Source organism: Sparus aurata, chromosome 22, assembly GCF_900880675.1.
Source record: "Sparus aurata chromosome 22, fSpaAur1.1, whole genome shotgun sequence".
NCBI classification, from domain to species: Eukaryota; Metazoa; Chordata; class Actinopteri; order Spariformes; family Sparidae; genus Sparus; species Sparus aurata.
In genome coordinates this window covers 16,925,268-16,945,000 of record NC_044208.1, presented here as the reverse complement: position 1 = coordinate 16,945,000, position 19,733 = coordinate 16,925,268, and the positions used below count along the sequence as shown (strand labels likewise).

General features: G+C 42.0%; 1 protein-coding gene across 1 annotated transcript; it reads left to right on the top strand.

The window, feature by feature from the left end:
* The first annotated feature begins 401 nt into the window (after positions 1-401).
* On the top strand, positions 402-12,258 carry LOC115573645 (single-minded homolog 1-like). Its single transcript, XM_030404525.1, has 12 exons — positions 402-629; positions 1,519-1,981; positions 3,817-3,899; positions 4,002-4,091; positions 4,209-4,317; positions 4,681-4,766; positions 5,589-5,788; positions 5,901-6,007; positions 6,213-6,360; positions 9,630-9,786; positions 9,891-10,275; positions 10,717-12,258. Exons 2-12 carry the CDS (start codon positions 1,807-1,809, stop codon positions 11,457-11,459), a joined length of 2,283 nt encoding a protein of 760 aa, XP_030260385.1. The 5' UTR covers positions 402-629; positions 1,519-1,806; the 3' UTR covers positions 11,460-12,258.
* The last annotated feature ends 7,475 nt before the right edge of the window (positions 12,259-19,733 follow it).

The following is a 19,733-nucleotide window of genomic DNA, read 5'->3' as shown; positions in this document are numbered from 1 at the left end:
GAAGCATTTCTCGTTGCTCCTGAAACGATCACCAGTCGCAGCCTTTATTCGGCCCATTACCTGCAGACCATCCCTTCGCCATGCTACGTTATGCGGATGTTATTTATTTATTTATTTATTTATTTATTTATTTATTTATTTATTTATTTATTTATTTATCTCGGCTCGGTCCGTGATCTCCACGCTAATGACAAAAACACAACAAGATCACATCTAAGCTCACTTTTCGGGCACGGCCAAAGTGCCGCGCATACCTTCCCCAACACAGGTCGACGCCCACGCCTAGCGCCCAATCGCTGCGAGGCTTACGGCGCTCCCGTCCAATCGGAGCGGTGCAGGCACACGGTGGGCGGGAACCCCCGAGCGGCTCCGGAGAGGGACGTTGAGATAGTTGAGGAGAGGAGGCTTGTTGGGCACGAATGCCACTCGTTGCGCGTCCTTATAATTTGGAGAGGTGTATGCAGCGCACGGCCCGATCGCCTTTCCAGGTGGAAAATCCAGGAGGAGCCCCGCGACCGAACTTAAACTGGGACGACTGGTGAACCCGGTTCAGGACAGGTGAAATTCCCAGCAGGCTGGCCCCGGCGAGGCCACGGGATCGATTCGGATGCGGGGGAAATGCAGCGCGGGTAGGAAAACACTGCGAATATATCTGCCTGAACCAATCCGTCAACTTCAGCTGGATGTTAATCTTATCTTTTATTATGATTATTATTTTTAAACGTCTTTAAAACAAGTGATACAAATCTGTCAGAGAGGTGAGATCATGTCACAGTTTGAGGGATCGGTGTCGGATCAGGTGACATTTCCTCAGCGCCGGTCATCAGCAGCGTGTCGCGTCCGAAGACGACTCATCCTCCTCCTTTTATCACTCCGAGCAACAACAACAACAAAAACGGCAACACACATGATTATTTAACATCTTTGGCGGAAGCTCGACTTGTGTTAGGATGAGTTATAAAGGCTGGAATGACTTCACGTGGACACGTCTTGTGTTTTTTTTATATTTTATTTTTTTCAAACCAATATTGTGTTTTATAAAAGTACAAATACATTTAAAACAGTGTGAGCATTTTTTAGCAATATTGTTTTTATTATTAGTATTATTATTACATATTTTTGCAATATTCTGGTTATATTTGAGTTATTCAGCACATGTTTTTAATATATTCATGACACTAAATGACGAAGGGGTGTTCTGTGCTGCTGTAATTATTGTCATCTTGTTGAATTTCTATTTTTTCCTTTCTGGTAATTGTTGTCCTGGTTTTATGTAATCTTTAAGTAATTACACTCTTGGTTGACGTGTTAATTGTTTTCCCATCTCTCACACACGCATACACACACACACACAGAGAGCAGGCCCGCATCATGACTTCATCATAAATATAACAATAACAGATGGTTACATCACGTCCGGTTTTGGCGCGAGGCCTCTGCAGATGGAAAATGTAATGGATATGGCTGTAATGTTTTTGTTTTTCTTTCTTCTTCTTCTTTTCTTTCTGTGTCTCGCAGGTCATGGATGAAATCTCGCGGCAGCAGCATCGCGGAGGTGTGACTACAACCAGCTGAAGTGTCTCTCAGGAGGAGTACCGGGGATATTTTCTCTTACTTGGATTCGAGTGTTTGCGTTAAAACTCCAGATTTTTTCCCTTTTTTTATTTTAATTTTTAATTTTTTAAAGTTGGTAAATATCTGCAATGAAAAGGAGGCAGGGCGGAGAGGAGTCGGTCCAGCTGCGCTGATTTGAATGAGCCCCGTCTCGGACCAGGAAAGGACGCAGAGAACTGAACCGGCGCCGACATGAAGGAGAAATCCAAAACGGCCGCAAGGACTAGACGGGAAAAGGAGAACAGTGAATTTTACGAGCTGGCCAAAATGTTGCCTTTACCGTCGGCCATCACGTCCCAGCTGGACAAAGCGTCCATCATACGGCTGACCACCAGCTACCTGAAGATGAGAATCGTTTTCCCTCAGGGTGAGCGACGACACAGCGCTGCCAGTCTGTCTCCTGCACTGGAGCTCAAATTATCCATATATATAAATTTTCTCTCTCACACCAAAAATTATAATTTTTGTTTTTTAGGGTTTAGTATTTGCATGACGTCAAGGTCACAGAGTCTCACAATAACAAGACAACCCGTAGCTTTATTTTGTAGTAAACAAATAGAAAAATAAAAGAAAGGGGGATAAAATGAGCCGTAGTTTAAATAAAATACACGAGGAATATTATGGCGTTATAACACAGTAAGGCAACAGCATCATTAATAAATAGTAAATCTATTCTGAATTGAGCTCTAGTTTATAGAAATGTAATAGTTAGTGCACTAAAATACACGTATTAAGCAATAGTTTTTCATATTTATGTTTAGAATGCAACACATACTAATATGTAATTTATTTATAAACATTACTTGGAGGCAGCTGATGTTTATAAGCCTTGACACTTACATAATAGATGGTTTATAAAGCGTTGTATTGTTTGTCAACAGTTAAATAACCATGTTTAAATATACCATTTATTAATATTGCTCGTGCTTTTTTTTTTTTTTAGCTTTTTATAAATTTTGACCAATAATATAAGACCTGTAAACCTGTTGGTCCTGTAAACAATCCTGTGCTGTTACTGAGGATTTAAAAAAATAAAATAATAATAATAATAATAATAATAATAATAATAATAATAATAATAATAATAATCGAAATATTAAAGGAGCATTACAGTCGTTTTTGTGCATCGATCTTGCAGGGAGTCTTCACAGATGGATTATGATCGCTTTTAATTCCGTGCGTCCAGAGGAGACGGTCTCGCCACCAGCTTTTACCGCGCAGCTTCTCTCCGCAGGCTCCCTCCGACTGCGTGACTGAGAGCAAGACGTCCCAATTATGTTTATATGAAAAAAAAAAAAAAAGAAAGAAAGAAAAGAAAGGGCCCTGCGCTTGTTTCTAATCACCTGGAGCCACGAGAGCAGGAGGACACACACTCACACTCACACACAGCCTGTCGGGAAAAAACGCAATTAATGACGCCAAACCGGATTCACAAAACCCCAGTTGTGTTCTCTGCCATAACATAAAAGTATAGACTATAGAATAAAATACATTAGCAGCCTTGTTTTTATTTACCAGAAAGTATAGCCTACTTTATTTATTTTTTATCCCAGCTCCCTTTCTCTCTGCATCCTCTTATCTGCTGGGTTTGATATTAAGCGACGCGTCCGACAGCGGAGACTTGTTTTCATTTTCATTTTTTGCAGCGGGGGAGACGGACACCTAATTTATTGATGATACCCGAGCTCCACGAGATTTCTGATGAAACCGAATGAATTTCAATGAGCAGCGCTGGTTCCTCGCTTTGTTCCACTTACACCGGAGGGGAAAAAAAAACAAAAAACAGCCAGTGGGGCCCGAGCTGGAGGGACGTATTGGACCGGAAATGTGCGAACAAAATAAAATAAAAAATACATAATAATCATAATAATAACTCCTGTGGCGTCACCAATAATTAAAATTTAATCCAGATGTGTGATTTATGTCCTCCCTCCAGGCTGAAGTGATGTGCTGAAGAGGCGACTTGTAAACAGCAGCAGAGGACACTGTGGACGCTTTAACACTAAATGGGCCTTTTTAACAGACACGCCTCTGGCTCTAAGTGTGTGTGTGTGTGTGTGTGTGCGTGTGCTACAGAGAGCCATACCTCTCTCACTGTAGGCTTACAGTAACAACAATTGTTTTACAGTTATGGTATCTTTTTTAATGTAAGACACGCTTTAATTATGTCGTCACACACTCACGTTGCTTCCCTCTGTGCAGGTTTGGGTGAAGCTTGGGGTCATGCAAGTCGAACAAGGTCTCTGGACAATGTTGGACGAGAGCTGGGAGCTCATCTGCTGCAGGTAGATTAATCATTATTATTATTATTATCATTATTATTATTATTATTATTATTATTATAGACTTGTTTTGAGGTAACTGTGGCCCTGTCGTTTTCTTCGCAGACGTTGGACGGATTCATCTTCGTCGTGGCTCCTGACGGGAAGATCATGTACATCTCAGAGACAGCGTCGGTCCATTTGGGACTGTCTCAGGTCCGCCATTTTAATTGTTCTTATATTTCTCACGCTGTAAAGATAATTTAATGCAAAGATTGGATGAAAAAAACCCCGCCGTCCTTCGCTGTTAATTACCTGAGTTATTCTCAACAGGTAGAGTTGACTGGGAACAGTATTTATGAGTACGTCCATCCCGCCGACCACGACGAGATGACAGCCGTCCTGACGCCACACCAGCCCTATCACTCACATTTCGTCCAAGGTAAAATAAATAAATGCATGAAATACATCCTTACACGAATACACACCGTCCATTTGCAATTCAATTACAGCTTCCTGTGCCTACTGTCAGCATGTGGTTTATCATAAATGCAGCGGATGCATACATCGGATAGAAGCGCGTCACCTTGTTCCTATGGATCGTCAAAGATCGACTATTTATTTATTTTTATGTCACACAAATAATTTATTTTGTAACGTTATTAATATAATATACATATTATTATTATTGTTGTTGTTATTATTATTATTATTATTATTATTATTATTATTATTTTCTCCAATGAGATTGTTTTTTTGTTTTTTTAGTAAACTCTTATTTTGAAAAATGTTCTTCTTCCTGCAGAATATGAAATGGAGCGCTCTTTCTTCTTGCGGATGAAATGTGTGCTGGCAAAAAGGAACGCAGGCCTCACCAGCGGCGGATACAAGGTGGGCAACTATTTATTCATTAGCAAAATAATTAATTGCAATAAAGTAATTAATGGAGAAACATTTGGCATTCCATTTGTCAAATGGCTAAACTTAAAAAAAGTCAAAATCTTATATCCTAGATATTTGTTTTGTTTAAAGGTGCATTCTGTAGTTTTGGGGAAGAAAAGATCTTCAATTAATGATTTTTTACACAAACACGCACACACACACACCGACACACATGCACACACACACACACACACACACACTGATCTTAAAGGACAACACAATTTCTTACTGTTTTACTTTGTTTACATGTTGCGGACCCTGCCACCTTTCCAGCTTCAGACAGTGTCCTGGGGACATTATTTTCCTCTGAGAGCAGCTTGTTTGTTCAGTCCAGGAAAAAATACATTTTTGAGTTTGTATTATTACCTAATTCATACTGTAAATATTAGAGCTTAACTTTCTGTTTCCAAACTACACACTGCCCCTTTAATATTTCATTGCACTTAATATGAGATAAAATCACAGAGATAGACATATTTCAGTGAGATTTGGGGAATTTTCACATTTTCTCATATTTTCACTTACAGGAACAGGAAACACTTTGAATGAATTGTTTCTTTAAACTAATTTTTTAAATGTCATTTTTTTTATAGTGTATTTAAAAAATATATATATTTTTTATCTACAAACAAATAATATAGGCTGGGAAAAAAATCTATACCCTTACCTATTTCTCCGGTCAGCATATACATCATGCAGTATGCTTCTCACATGTTAATCAATCAACTAGACTTGTTTTTATTTCTCTCTGTCTGCCTGTCTCCACCACAGGTGATCCACTGCAGCGGCTACCTGAAGATCCGTCAGTACAGTTTGGACATGTCCCCCTTCGAGGGCTGCTACCAGAACGTGGGCTTGGTGGCTGTGGGTCACTCTCTGCCACCCAGCGCCGTGACCGAGATCAAACTGCACAGCAACATGTTCATGTTCAGAGCCAGCCTGGACATGAAGCTCATCTTCCTGGACTCCAGGTATCAGAGGAGAACTACTGGAGCTAAAATTGTTACCGTTTAAAACACGAGCAGTGAATTATCCCCGCATTATTCTGCATATCCCCGACACAATTTGTTAATTCCTCTCCAGGGTGGCCGAGCTGACAGGCTACGAACCCCAGGACCTGATAGAGAAAACCTTGTACCATCACGTCCACAGCTGTGACATCTTCCACCTCCGCTGTGCGCACCACCTCTGTGAGTCACAAGCCTGCACTCTATTATGCTCTAACAACAGGCTCTCTGACCTGCCTTTGTCAGACAGTAACTGCAGAGGCAACCTGCTGCAGCCGCCACGTGCAGATAATCACACATGTCGCACACACACAAACACGCATGTTGTTAATGATTTTGCTCTGTCTTCTGTCTGACTCTTTTTTTTTTTTTTTTTTATCTTTTCCAGTGCTGGTAAAAGGCCAAGTCACCACTAAGTATTATCGTTTCCTGGCAAAGCACGGCGGCTGGGTCTGGGTCCAGAGCTACGCCACGATCGTCCACAACAGCCGGTCGTCAAGACCTCACTGCATAGTCAGCGTCAATTACGTCCTCACGTGAGTCTCACTAGACAACCAAATCCTAAAAAGAAAATCAGAGAGAAACGTTCCTCAAGAGAAACAGATTTAAGACTAAAAGTTATATTACGTCGTCGAGACGTTTGTTAATGGAAAAGGCGTCACTCATGCATATAAATTGGTTGGAATCTTTCATTTGTAATTATGAATCATCCATTTTCAGATATTAAGTTGTTACACTGATTGCATTCTGGACCGAAATCCCTAAAAAGACGGCTACATAAACAAAGTAACACAAGGTTTTTAAAGGGCTAAAAGCAGCTGCATTTGTAATGGTGTTTGCAGAGGGAGCAGCGCTGAATATTTAACCAGATTAAGTAAAATCATATCGTACACTCTCGTGATCCGTGCTCGAAGCTCAGTCTATGATACGATGGCTCTTTGTCTCTCGGAGAAATCCTCCTCTTTATCCCTCTGTAGCCTCTCTGTACAAATCCGCCAAACACTGCGGCTGCGGGGCTCAGGCAGTTGTGTGTTATGAGAGCACAAAGCACACTGAGGCCCCTCTGAGACGGCAAGACAAACACCAGGGTTCAACCCCATCAAAAAACCTCTACTGTCACCATCGATCGGCAGCCTAAGGAAGGCAAAATCGATCAAACGGTGAACTAGGAATCAATATCTATCTCATAGCTGTAGCACATGTTGGATTTTTTCCTCGTTAGGTTCGGCTGATCCACACGTCGCTTTATCTGTTTGTGTGTGTCCTTCCGCGTGTGCCTGTGTGAGTCTCCGTACGTGCGTGCATGCCTGTGGCTGCACTCCAGCGATCGATCCCTCCGATGCAGCAAGGAAAAAACCAAGCAACTACATTAAAATGACAGCGAATCTCCAAACGCATAATTAGCTCCTACGCAGAAGTATCCGGGGGGGGGGGGGAAGAGAAAAAGCAGCGAACACTTGGCATGAGCACAAAAAAAATAAAATAAAATAACACTAAAGAAATAAACAGCAATTCAATCACCTTGCTCCGACCAGTGTTTAAACCCAACACAAATCCATTAATAAATCATGGTTGGAGGTTGGCTGGTGGCGCATTTCAGACACAAGGTGCTCTGACATTGACCCTGAGGTGGAATTCGGCTAACACAGCTGAGTTTGCACAAAGGCCCAGCATTATTGGCTCAGACATAAGTCAGCCAGGGTACAGATAGGATGCAGAACCAGCCACCGCAACTATACCTGCAAGAGCAAATAGCACTCGCACTGTGTACTGGCTATCCAAACACAGCCTTTCCCCTAAGGTGCTGTACATAAAGAACGGGTCATATTTAGAGTCATATTAAAGAGGCTGGCTGCGCAGGGTCAGGGATGGGCCACAGGGTTTAAAATGCCAGGCAGCTGCTATTACATACTGTTGATGTGATAAGTTAAGAATAGGCTCGTGTTTGCTGAACACTTGACACAGGAGCCTTTTCACTCCCTCGATAGTGACACTTGGACGGAGTTCAGCCACAGGACAGTGGGTTAAAATGTCGGAGAAGGTGCACCGGCTGCACGCATGTTTAAAAAGTAAAAAGACATGTGCTTTACTCAGGAAAATGATTGTTTTATAGGATGCACGAAGAGGACGATCAGTGCAGAGATGCATGTCTGCGCGTGCACGGTTACGCTGTCATCCTGCAGGGCTCTGGCAAAGATTGTACGCCGGAAAAAGAATGATTAACTTTCTTCACGGTGTCTGTTGTTTTTCTCAGAAGCTGCGTGGCTTAATCTCTCGGACTTATCTTAAATGTTGTTTTCACTTCTCATAGACCTCACATCATTCATGGCATTACGAGTGTGTTTGTAAAATACAGTAAGTCTGTGCAGATATCTATATTCAATATTGGCCAAGACGTCTGCAGCAGACTAATTACTGATTATGTCACCTGGTGCAACATCGACACCGAGACGGTATGAGGGAGAAAGGAGGTTGCCCGGATTGTTTGGGGAATGATAGCTTCAAGGTTTCAGAAGCCCAGGAAGGGAAAAACAACAATTCAGATTGCCCTTTAGCAAGGCACTCAACCATCAACACCAGAGTGGAGCTGCCCAGCGGCCCGCAGCAGACGGTTCATTACAATAAAAAGTAACCAAAACCAAATCAAGATTCATACTGCAGGGTTGCGACTAGCCATGTGAGGTTGTGCTAATGTCAGCTGTCTGACGTTAACAATGGCAGTGATAACGCTCCGACGCTTAGCAACTCATGTTTTTCATCAAGATCTTGTATCGTCTTTCACACTGCTCAAAAAAACGACTCTGCATTATTTACAGGGGTTTATCAGCAACTGTCGATCGGACATGCTAATTTCACACGATGCTAGGACGTGTGTTGAAGTTACGTACGCTTGCTTGTTACTTTTTCATCAGTCTCTTTTCAAGCAGTGCTCGAACATTGTCTGAGTTTGATAGAAAGCTAGAAGTAAAATACACCAAAAAGCTGTCACCTTGTTATAGCGCCCTCCGTGTCCCTGCCAGCTGCCTGATCGGGACCAATTATGTGCAACTCTGAGAAAGAAGCAAGATGTCTCACTTCTCACCAGCTTTCGTCGTCAACCCCAGAAAAACAATGTGTCTAGTTCAAAATGTTACTGATTTAGACTTTTCCCAAACAAGTGTTTACTGCTCTCTCATTTGCCGGTGCATTTGCGATGACGAACTTGATGAGCAGGTTCACCAGGGTTTAAAAGCCTGTATATTCACGCTAATTTTGGCGTAAAGGTAGTATTTGTTTATCAAGTTAGCATGCTGACATTTGCTAATTAGCTGTTACCACAAAGTGCAGCTGATGATGATGAGAATTGTGTTGGTTTTGCAGGTTTTTGGTCAGAAACAAAGCAGATGTATTATTTTTATTTTTTTATTTAGACGTATCAAGACTTTTGACTTTCCAGGGGAGGTAAAGAGTCAGAATATCACCAAAGTTTGTACATTTCACTCAATAAAGCATGGGGGTGGGACTTGATAAGCTTTGGCTTCTCCCGCTTTTCCCTTTCGGCCATGTGTATTGTATTATTTGAAGAATGATGAAATGTGATGTTTATGAATTGACATGCCCGAAATAAACAACATAAATAAAAAAAATAAAGCCTTGGTCAACCTAATGGTAGTAGAAGAAAAGTCAGGGTAATCCATTCTAACTTGTTGAGATAATTCAATCTGGACCAAAATGGGGGACTGATTCCTAAAATGCTAACGTGGCTAAAAAGTCGTAACCTGGATAAGTATGGGGTAAAACTTTAATTTCATCTTTATGTCAACAGGGATACTGAGTATAAGGGAATGCAGCTGTCCTTGGACCAAATGAGCCCCACCAAGCCAGCCTTCCCCTACGCCGACAGCCACAGTGAAGACAGGAAGAGCACCAAGTCACGTCTGACACAGGCGAAGGCCAAAGCCAGAGTGTCACCCTACCCACAGGTAATAAACAGCCTGTTTGACGAGCTAAATCAAGAAAGGCGACAACAGCAGGCGTAATCGTTGGACAGATGTTCTCAAAACTGTGATTGTCTTGTTTCTGTCAGTTTTCAGCGTTCAATCCAGAGCGTTCAGAGTCAGACCAAGACAGCCAATGGGGAGGAAGTCCGCTGACAGACTCTGCGTCTCCTCAGCTGCTGGATCCCGGCGAGGCCGCGGAGGCATCGTGTGCCTACAGACTGTATCCAGACTCAGGCTCCCTGTGCTACGGGTTGGGTTTATCAGAAGACGATCTTGCCCATGCACAAACACATCCTCACACCACCACCTGTGACCGCGTGCGATGCCAGAGCGGCCGGTACTTTCTAGGAACCCCCCAGTCGGGGAGAGAGGTGTGGTGGGACGCCACCCGCTCTGTGCTATCGCTGCCGAAATCGTCCGTGGAGAACAGCGAGGGCTACGAAATCACTTCCTACCACGGAGCCATTCACGGTGAGGTGTTAGGGTTGAGACCACAACCATCTGTCTCTGAAAATAGCTCTGGCCTAGCTTCTCCTGGTAGCTGTTTTCCAAATGTTATTATGGGACATGCTAAGTTGTTTACGCCATCTCTTGCCAGTGTGCCGATTGCTACCATCTGTTCAAAAATTGCCTGCAATTGAAAGCCAAGTTATTTCACATTTCACGTCCTCAAACAGGGAAACAACCCCCACTGTGCTTCTGCCAAGACATCCAATCTAACCGACCATGAGTCTATGTGTGTTTAAAGCAGGATTTCACAGTTTTTAAGCTACACAGGCAACTCATGCCTTTAGGAACTGGCACTTGAAATACATGAGAAGAGAAAGAGGATACAGATCATGTTACTTATTAACAAAATGTAATTCATTGATTCCATTGTTATGAAATGTGACCATTGAACTCTCCTTACAGGTCGGGGTCACTGGGACGAAGACAGTGTAGTGAGTTCACCTGATGGAGGCGGGTCCACCAGTGATTCAGGTGAGCGTTACCATGGCGACCACTTTCGGGCAACCCCTCGAGAGCCCAGCAAGATGGAGACGCTGATCCGAGCCACACAGCAGATGATCAAAGAGGAAGAGAGCCGTCTGCAGCAACACAAGGCGCCGCTGGAGGTGTCCGGACTCGCCAAGGCTCACAGCCCCTGCTTCAGCTCCTCACTACCCCACCACTCCCAGATCACCATGCCCAGCGTGGTGTGCCGCGGCCCCGGGGCCCCCAACATCGACCTCTCCTCTGACCGCCTCCATCACCGGGACGCCGTCAAAGTGCTCGGCCCGCACGACAATGACGAGAACACGACCAGCCCGGCATCTCTGTCTCGTCTCAGCAGCCCCAGCTCAGATGGGATCCCCAGGTCGGGCCTCTCCCTCACCAAAGACTACATGCAGACGGACCTGTCCCCCCACCCTCCACAGCCCCAAGGCAGCCCGCTGATCTATCCAGCCCAGGAGAGGCAGCCACTGGACAGGCAAGCGGCCTATGCTTTGACTGGGTACTCCCTGGAGCACCTGTACGACCCGGAGAACCTGCGGAGTTACTCGGGCCTGGCCTGCGGAGGAGTCCAGTACGACGTGGCATCCCATGTGAGGATGCAGGCCGAGCAGATGCAGGGACACAAGGCCACCTCAGTCATCATAACCAACGGGAGCTGACGATATCTGGTGCAGATAGGTCTTGTTCTCGAGAAGAGGACGTTACAGTAAGGTGGTGTTTTGTGCACATGCAGACACTGACCGGGTGCTTGAAACAAACGGCTGGACAAAAAAAAAAAAAAAAAAAGAATAAAAGGTACCTGCACTGGGTTGGTTAGCCTCGGGGGCTAACTCAGCGCAATTGTGTTTGTAAGCTGTTGTATCAAACCATTCTCTCTTCTCTATCATCCAGGGATGATATGAACGAGTGTTGGAGAGCTTACCTTCAGTATGCCACTCCACAGGGCGGAGGTTTGCTCCATTACATAGGGGCATGGTGTTATTTTAAAGGTGGTGAACTGAATTTTCCCTCCCTGCAAAGACGACATTAGTCCCGAGTCTGGTTAAACATCAAGCTATCGTTTCTGTTCCAAACGTCTCACACACCATTGGCCACGCGAGTTAATCTTTTCTGGACACGATTTCCAAAGGCAGTCAGAAAACGTGTTGTTCCATTGCCCCTTCACCTGAAGAAACTCCACGACACAGAGCATAATGTTTGACACATGAGGCGCAACGTGGGAAAGACGAGCGTTTCCCTCTCGTTAGATGTCGATGTTTCCTGGTATTTATTTGTCAGTGGGCTGTTTTACTGTACGTGTCATTTTCTTTCTGTCCAAGCAGAATCTTTTTTCTGGTCACAAAAGGTTATAGTTGTGGTGTTCTGATTACACCGACATTAGAAAAAAAAAAAAAATAATAATGAAGTGGAAAAAACAGAAAGAAAAAAATGCTTCTGATATGTAAAGGTGTAAAATACGCAGGTCAACTTGAAACTGTTTTAATTGTATGTGAAATGCCCTCACTCCAGGTGCAAAGTGAGATTACGAAACCAACACATTTGTAATCTCCCCACGCTATCTAAATATAGGCATTGTATGTATCAACTTACAGTTGTGGCTAAAAGCGATATTGTTTACATATCAGAGTATCATTTTTCCTGTTTTTACCTCACCTGACCGCTACCCCAACTTGTTAGCATAATAGACTATGCTTTTAAAATCCTGCTGCACATGCAATTGTTCTCAAAGGAAACCATTTGTTTTTTGTTTCGTTTTGTCATGACAGCCGAAAGAGTTAAAAAGAACTGATACAAACTTATCTAAAAAAGAAAAAAAAAAAAAGTATGTTGAATGTCTTTTGTTTTCTTATTTAATTTATGATGTAAATATCACCACACAATGAACTTTTGGATAAGAAGTTACAAGATTATTTATTCATTGGTTTAAAAAGAAAAAAAAAAAAGTCTCTTAAATCTGAATACAGTTGCAAACAAGTAACTTTTGTCTCCGTTGATCTTGTCATTCAATGTTATCTGTGAAACCGAAACACACTCAAGGCTGCTGCCTCAGAAAAACGTGGATTTGTGTGGATGTTCATCCATCGTGAACAATCCAGAAAGGTCTGTAACGCATTTTGAGATGTAAGGATATGAATATACACGTGCATATAAATTATAAACACAAAGTTAATTAGTTAGTTTTCATTCCCTTTAGTAATTTCAAACATTTAGCCCATCCTGAACCTGACAACAAGACAGTTAGCTCTTTATGAGATATGATGTATAGATATAAACAAAAATATGTCAAGAGGCTACAGCAGATTTTAGAAGTTAATGTCAATGTTTTTTTATGTGCATTTCATCCTAAATTAATCATTAAAAATAAAATAATTGAACACTGAAATTAGAATTAGAAAAAGAGCAAACACTTAATAATAACCATCATTAATAAAATGCAAAATTATAGCTACTTTCAGGTAATAGTCATTTCTCTCTTATTGTTTATGTACTTTGTGAATTGTTAAAACCCACTGTGCAGACGGCTATTATAATATTCTAACAAATTTTACTAAATCCTCACAAATGTTTGAGAAATGATTTATAAGCAAAATCTATTGTTTATTAACAGTACAATAACTATACATACATTTTTAATTAATTATAAATGTATCATTTTAAAAAAAGAGAGATGGTTACTATGAAGTGTTACAAGTCTGGTGTCAAAGTACATTTTTATTAACACATGGTATGAAAAGACCAAAACCAACAATCTAATGATGTAAAAAAAAATTTAAAAAAAAAAAAAAAAGTTTTAAAATGGGTTGCAAATATAATTTCATTTAAAAAGCACATATTCTCCTGAAACAGCTGGGCACTGTAGTCTTTAGCAAACTTAACACGAATAAGAGTACGAAGTCTGTTTGCTGGTGACTATTTCAGTTGCAAATGTATACACGTTTGGTGCAATAGCAATATTAATGGCAACAGGACAGTGTATTTTGTGACTGACTTAAAACTGCAGTGTTCAGGTTGACCATGATGAACAAATGGCACAGAGAAATTAGTTGTATCAGGATTTGGATGCACAGACTGCAGTTCCTTGTTCGATGTATTGTTAGTTTTGGTCTTTTTCGTGGGATTTATTGACAAAAATTTAAAACAGAATATCATTATTAGAAACATCTAGCACAAAGACTTCATACAAGTCATTAACAGCAAAGTGCCTGTAAGACTACCGAGCTGTCACGTTTTAAATGCACTTGCAGCGGCACGTCTCGGCTGTTCGGGGCGGTTGAACCTGCACGTTTAGCCGCTCTGACCTCTGCTCAGAGGCAATTTCTCTGCCATGTATTTTAATATATGTAAGTTATTCACATGTAGCTGGAGAGCCAGGCCTGCTGGCTGTCTGAGCTGAGATGGACCTGGACACAGTCTGGGCCTCGATGCAGAGCTCTCCATCAGTCACCGCTGACACGACCATGTGATGGTCTGCCAGATATCACTGCTGCTGTCACTCAAGGAGGTAGAGCTGCTACACCTCCCTGCTGTTGACATCACCGAAGTTCAGGAAGGGTGGGTGTGTGTGTGCATGTGTGTGTGTCAGGGAGTGTATGTGAGTTTGTGTTTATTGCTGAGATACTTCAATAACAAGAGGCAGGAGTTATTTTTTTCTCTTTAAACGCTGGGGCTTTTTCCTGATGTGCCCCGAAGGCTTTCACATGTAGAGTTGGCTACAAATGTGGCCAAACACTGGGCCTTCTGCCCAGAATTGCACACTTGCACACACCTCCCCACACTTCTCACCCCTCCACCCAAGATCCACTCTGCCCGAGCACACTCCTAGAGGAATAGTCAAATATAAAGCCTTGGAGAGGGAAATGAACAAGAAGCGTTCAGGTCTTTTACTGAAGTAAAAGTAGCAATAACGCCAAAATGCTCCATTAAATGTGCGATATGTAACAATTGGCCAGCTGTCGAACTCTTGCTAACAATTAGTGGTAAGGGATGACCAGAGTGACTGCTAATTGCTGCTAACTGTATTCTCTTTATACGTTCATGACTGTAGCCACTGTTAGCTCTTTAGCGCAGGTAGCTGTACAGCTAGCCAGACTACCAGGGGAGTGTGTTGGTGTTAACACCACTAGCAAAGGAGCTTCGAACCCAGAGAGAAAGAGGTTTTCAGGCACGGGGCTCGCTGTGTAGTTTGCTAACTTCTGCAACACAATACATAGACATCGTCGACATAACATCAACACACAATGTTACATGTTTTAAACTTCTTTTAAATTCTTACCTATTGCACCTTTAAGTAAAAGTATGTATTGTCAGTAAAAGGCTCAAAAGTTAACATATGTATTATCTATCACTGTAGTCTATATTGCATCATTATTGATTAATTATTATGTAGGAAGCATTTTTACAATACAGCTGGTCAAGGTGAAGTAAATTTTAACTACTTAATATGCTGATTGGTTGTTTGATTCCTAATAAGGCACCATATTGTATAAATTGATGATGTGTTTTGTGTGCTAAACCATTTCCAGGCTCTATTAATTGCACCTTTTACAGTACGGTATGTATAAATGCTTTGCAGATCTGTTGAAGCTGCACTATGTAGTTCTCGGGGGATTGGAAGACATTAATTAGAAGAGAAAGGTCTTAATTGACTGAGTTTTTATGCCTAAACAAACTAAATAAAAACTCTTTTTTCATCTTCACAACTGAAAAATGGACTGCAAACAACCTGACCTCACAGAACAACACAATTACTTACTGTTTTAGCTTGTTTATATTTAGCGGACCCTGCCACTGGTGACCTTATTTTAACAGCTTGTTAATTCAGTCACGCAAAAAAAAAAAAAAAAAATACTTCTGAGTTTGTATTTTTATGTCCTTAATATTGTAAATATTAAAATTCTGAGTTTGAATTTCTTCTCCAGAATCACCTTGGGAATTATAACATTGTTTGGGTTGCCAGGTTGCAAACAAAAATGTAGTGGCATCATTAGTATAACTATATTTAAGCAATATTTGCACCTGAGATGTAGTGGAGTAGAAGTATCATGAGATGTAAAATTGTTGAGTGTAAGTAATTCAAAATTCTATTCCAATCCACATTAACAGGAGCAATCTTTTTAAAACTATGGCATCTTCAAAAAAATAAATAAATAAAAAAAATAGGAGTGGTTTAAGAGGCTAGTGGAGAACAGCAGACATAAGAATAAAAACAAACAGGAACACAACAAAGGGTGATGTAATCACACAAACAGATGTGTTGTGTTAAGTATTCCCTCACTCTCAGGAACGCCCTTCCTAATGAGCCACAGCGCTACAAAATAAAAGCATTTGCAGCTTAATTTAACTACCACGCTACTGCAAATAAAAACTCGAGTGAATCAGCTTTGTTTACACCATATGGCATTAGCAGTTAGAGCAGATAAAGATGCCGGCTGTGTCCTGCGGCTGGCTCAACGTGGAGGTAAACTATGAGCCACAGGAGCGAGATCCCTGGGTTTCACGACTGCAGTGAAAGAGAAATGGATCCTACGGCCGCAGAATATGGCAGTGCAGGTGGCGAGGCTCAGAATAGCCCCTGAAATGCCTACTTGATTGATTTCAGGCCCAGGATTTGAGCCACAATTGCATATTCATACATCAATTAAAGCGTTCCCCCCCACTCGTGCCTCCATAATTCAACCCGGTGCTTAGTGAGGAGTCATCCTTGTGAAGCGGCTTCAGACCATTGCAGAGGAAAATGTTTCAACATGTTTCGTGTCCGTGTGTGCTTTATGACCTCTCTGAGTGTGTACAGACATCTTATAATTGTTTAATTCCTTAAATCTCCCTTTTTTCCCCTTCCAGCCTTTAGATATCTCGCCTTCGAAAACACATGCAAACACGCAGTGCGTGTGCGTCAAAACGTTTTCCTGTGCAGCAAAAAAATCGCACCCGTCTGCCGGTGAGTCACTCGCAAATGAGTGAGCCAAGGGCGAAACAGCACGTGACCTGGGAAAATCATTGAACCGGGGCGTTTAGTGACACCTCTGCAGCAGACCTCATTGCAACAGAACACATTTAGATGTTCTGATCGGGTGGACCAGGATATTGAGGTCAACCGGTCGATCTGATTGGCTGAGCCGGGAGACTGAGGTCGTTCTGCAAAGTGGAGAGGAAATAAGGTTGGTCTCTGTGTCGCAGCCCCTGAACCGGGGATGCCGCTTAGAAAATAGGCTGTTAATTACAGCACTTTGCAACATAATCTGTTTGTTTTTGATGACTTCCTTTTAAAAAATACACCAGTTTGAATGAATAACCGTTCAGAAATGTAAAAGTAAAGGCCTTAACACTAAAATGTTGTGAATCTACCTACATTTTTGGAAACATGTAACAAATGCATATGTTTTTGTCTTTAAATGCACAGTATGTAATTTCTACACTAAAGATCAACTCTCACTCGAAACAATTGAAGAGATAAACATAGTGTCTGATCACTGGAGCAGTTGCCTCCTCCACCATCATTCACGATGAAACGCTGTCGTCTTGACTCAGACAGAAGTGGAAACAGATGAAACAATGTTTTACAGTTTTATTCAGGTTACATTTGGTGACTACTTCCTCACTCTCTGACTCCTAGAAGTCGACAAGCAGCCAATTAGAACGCACCTTTACTTTTAATGATAACAAAAAAAATGAAATAAGGATTTCTCTGGATTTAAACATTCTTGTAAATGTTTGTTCTAATTTAACTGCAAGACTAAAAAAAATACAATATTTTCAGATATTTAAATGCAGAAATGTTACATATTAGATCTTTAAAATGTGCTTGATAATCTCCTAAAATTGCTGGGCACTGTAGTTTTTAGCAAATGTTATGTTGTTATACATTTTCAGATAAGATCTGGTTCACTGGTGAGTATTTACAGCAGCAGGACGGGGCATTTTAGATAATCTTGAAAATAAACTGCAGTGCCCAGGTTCATTGTAATGAAGGAACACGACATCCAGTGCAGCAGTGTCGGTCATTCTTATGTTCCGGACATCAGTACGTCTACGGCACAGAGGAATAAGTTATATCAGGCTTTGATTAAGCAGGTAATGCTTGTTAGTATAAGGATAGGGTTAGGGATTTCCTGACAATAACGAAATATATAGAATATCAGAAGACTTTGCTTGATGCTGTGCTGCATCTGGTGAGAGATACGACAGGAACAACACTGTAGGAAGACAGACATTAAGTGGCAAGACAAATCAAACATATATGTCAGTATCAGAGCACTTGGGAGAAATATAAATATAAGCACTAGTGATGTCAGAGTTTATAATCTCACAGTCAAACTGAATTTTATCCCAACAAGAATTCACTGTTACCTATTTTCTGTTGTCCGATATTAACGATAAATCATCCCTCCCGAGAAATGATGATTGACTTTAAATATTGGTTAACCATGCAAAATGATGATTGGACCAGATTAGAGCCTGACAGATATATCGGCTCGGTATAGTTTTCATTTATTTTTTTTACAGGACATAGTGCAGAAAAAAAGCTTGGTGTAAATTATAATTGTTAAATTCCAAGTGCTATGACGTCATTTTTGACAATAAAGATTACTGCAGAATGTTTACTGGCCTAAATATCGACGTCTGAATGTTTTACTCCCTAATATCAGTATCTACATCGGCCACGATAAGTATGTATTGGTTGGACTCTTGTCCAGATGCATCTGCAGCACTCAGGGTTCCCAGGACGTGAGTGAAAGTATTAAAACCACAAAAACCCTGCGGTCGGATTGAGTAAAATCCCACAAACTTCAAACTAGAATTGGACTTATTACTGAGTAATTTTGATGGGATTGTTACTCCACTCAAAAGGAATTTTGTTTTTTTTTGTTTTTTTAAGTCAGAATCATACCAAAAGCATGATCATTTTCACAAAACCGGAACAAACCCTTCCTTAATTTAAAACTTGCTAATCCCTCAGCAATGAGGCTATTAAAAAAGACTACAAGTACAATATCCTAAGCTGTGTAACACACACACACACACACACACAGCACCGAGGCTCAGACAGTGTGAATCTAATGCCGTCCAATCCTGTGAATCCCTTTGTTCCTGATTTCACGCTTGATTTGCCCACAGCTTGAGTCTGGCTGGTATCAGCGCTCTTCTCACTGCTTTCACTCCTGCCAAATCCACAGAGCCACACAGGATCCGTGTCTCCTCGCTCTCATCCACCATTGTTCCTTCCAACATCCCCCCCCCCCAAACTCATGCCAAGGAGTTGTGTTTGTTTGTTTGTTTGCAACTCGGTCCCTCTTACAGTAAACACCTCAGCAATTTGCCAAGATCCGGACCGGAGTGAATTCTCATACTGGCACTTTGCATTTGATTTATCGAGCTTGTCTTAAATAATTCCATTAGTGAAGATAGTAATATGTCTGTATTAAATGATTTTCCTGCAGGGGTTGAAAGACTAATCCCCCCAGGCATTGACAACCACGCCGCAGATCGTCCACAAATCTTGAGATTGATTCAGCACCTCTCGTGAGAGGCCTTTCAACCGTTCTGTTTTCAAATCTCCTGCCTCTAAAGTGGCACATCAGCCGGGCTCCTCCACTCCTGCGATCCCCCTCCAGCACTCGTGCCGGGCAGATATTGTGACAGCTGCGCGAGGGGGGCAAGAGGGAGAGAGAGCGCAGGAGACAGACAAGGAGAAAGAAGGAGAAAGGGAAGAGCGGGGAGCGAGTCCCTTGAGAGAGGGTGCCGGTGCTCCACAGCTCCAAGTCACCGCCTGCATGCCAATGAGGAGATTCCCCTGCAGCCGCAGCAGCAGCCACGGCGCTGGAGCGGAGCAGCAGGAGGGGGCCCGGAGCCGACACTGTACCGCCGTAGTCCTTGATAGTCACATTACACACTCCTCACAAAGAGCTGAGCACCAGATGGATTTCTGAAGCAGG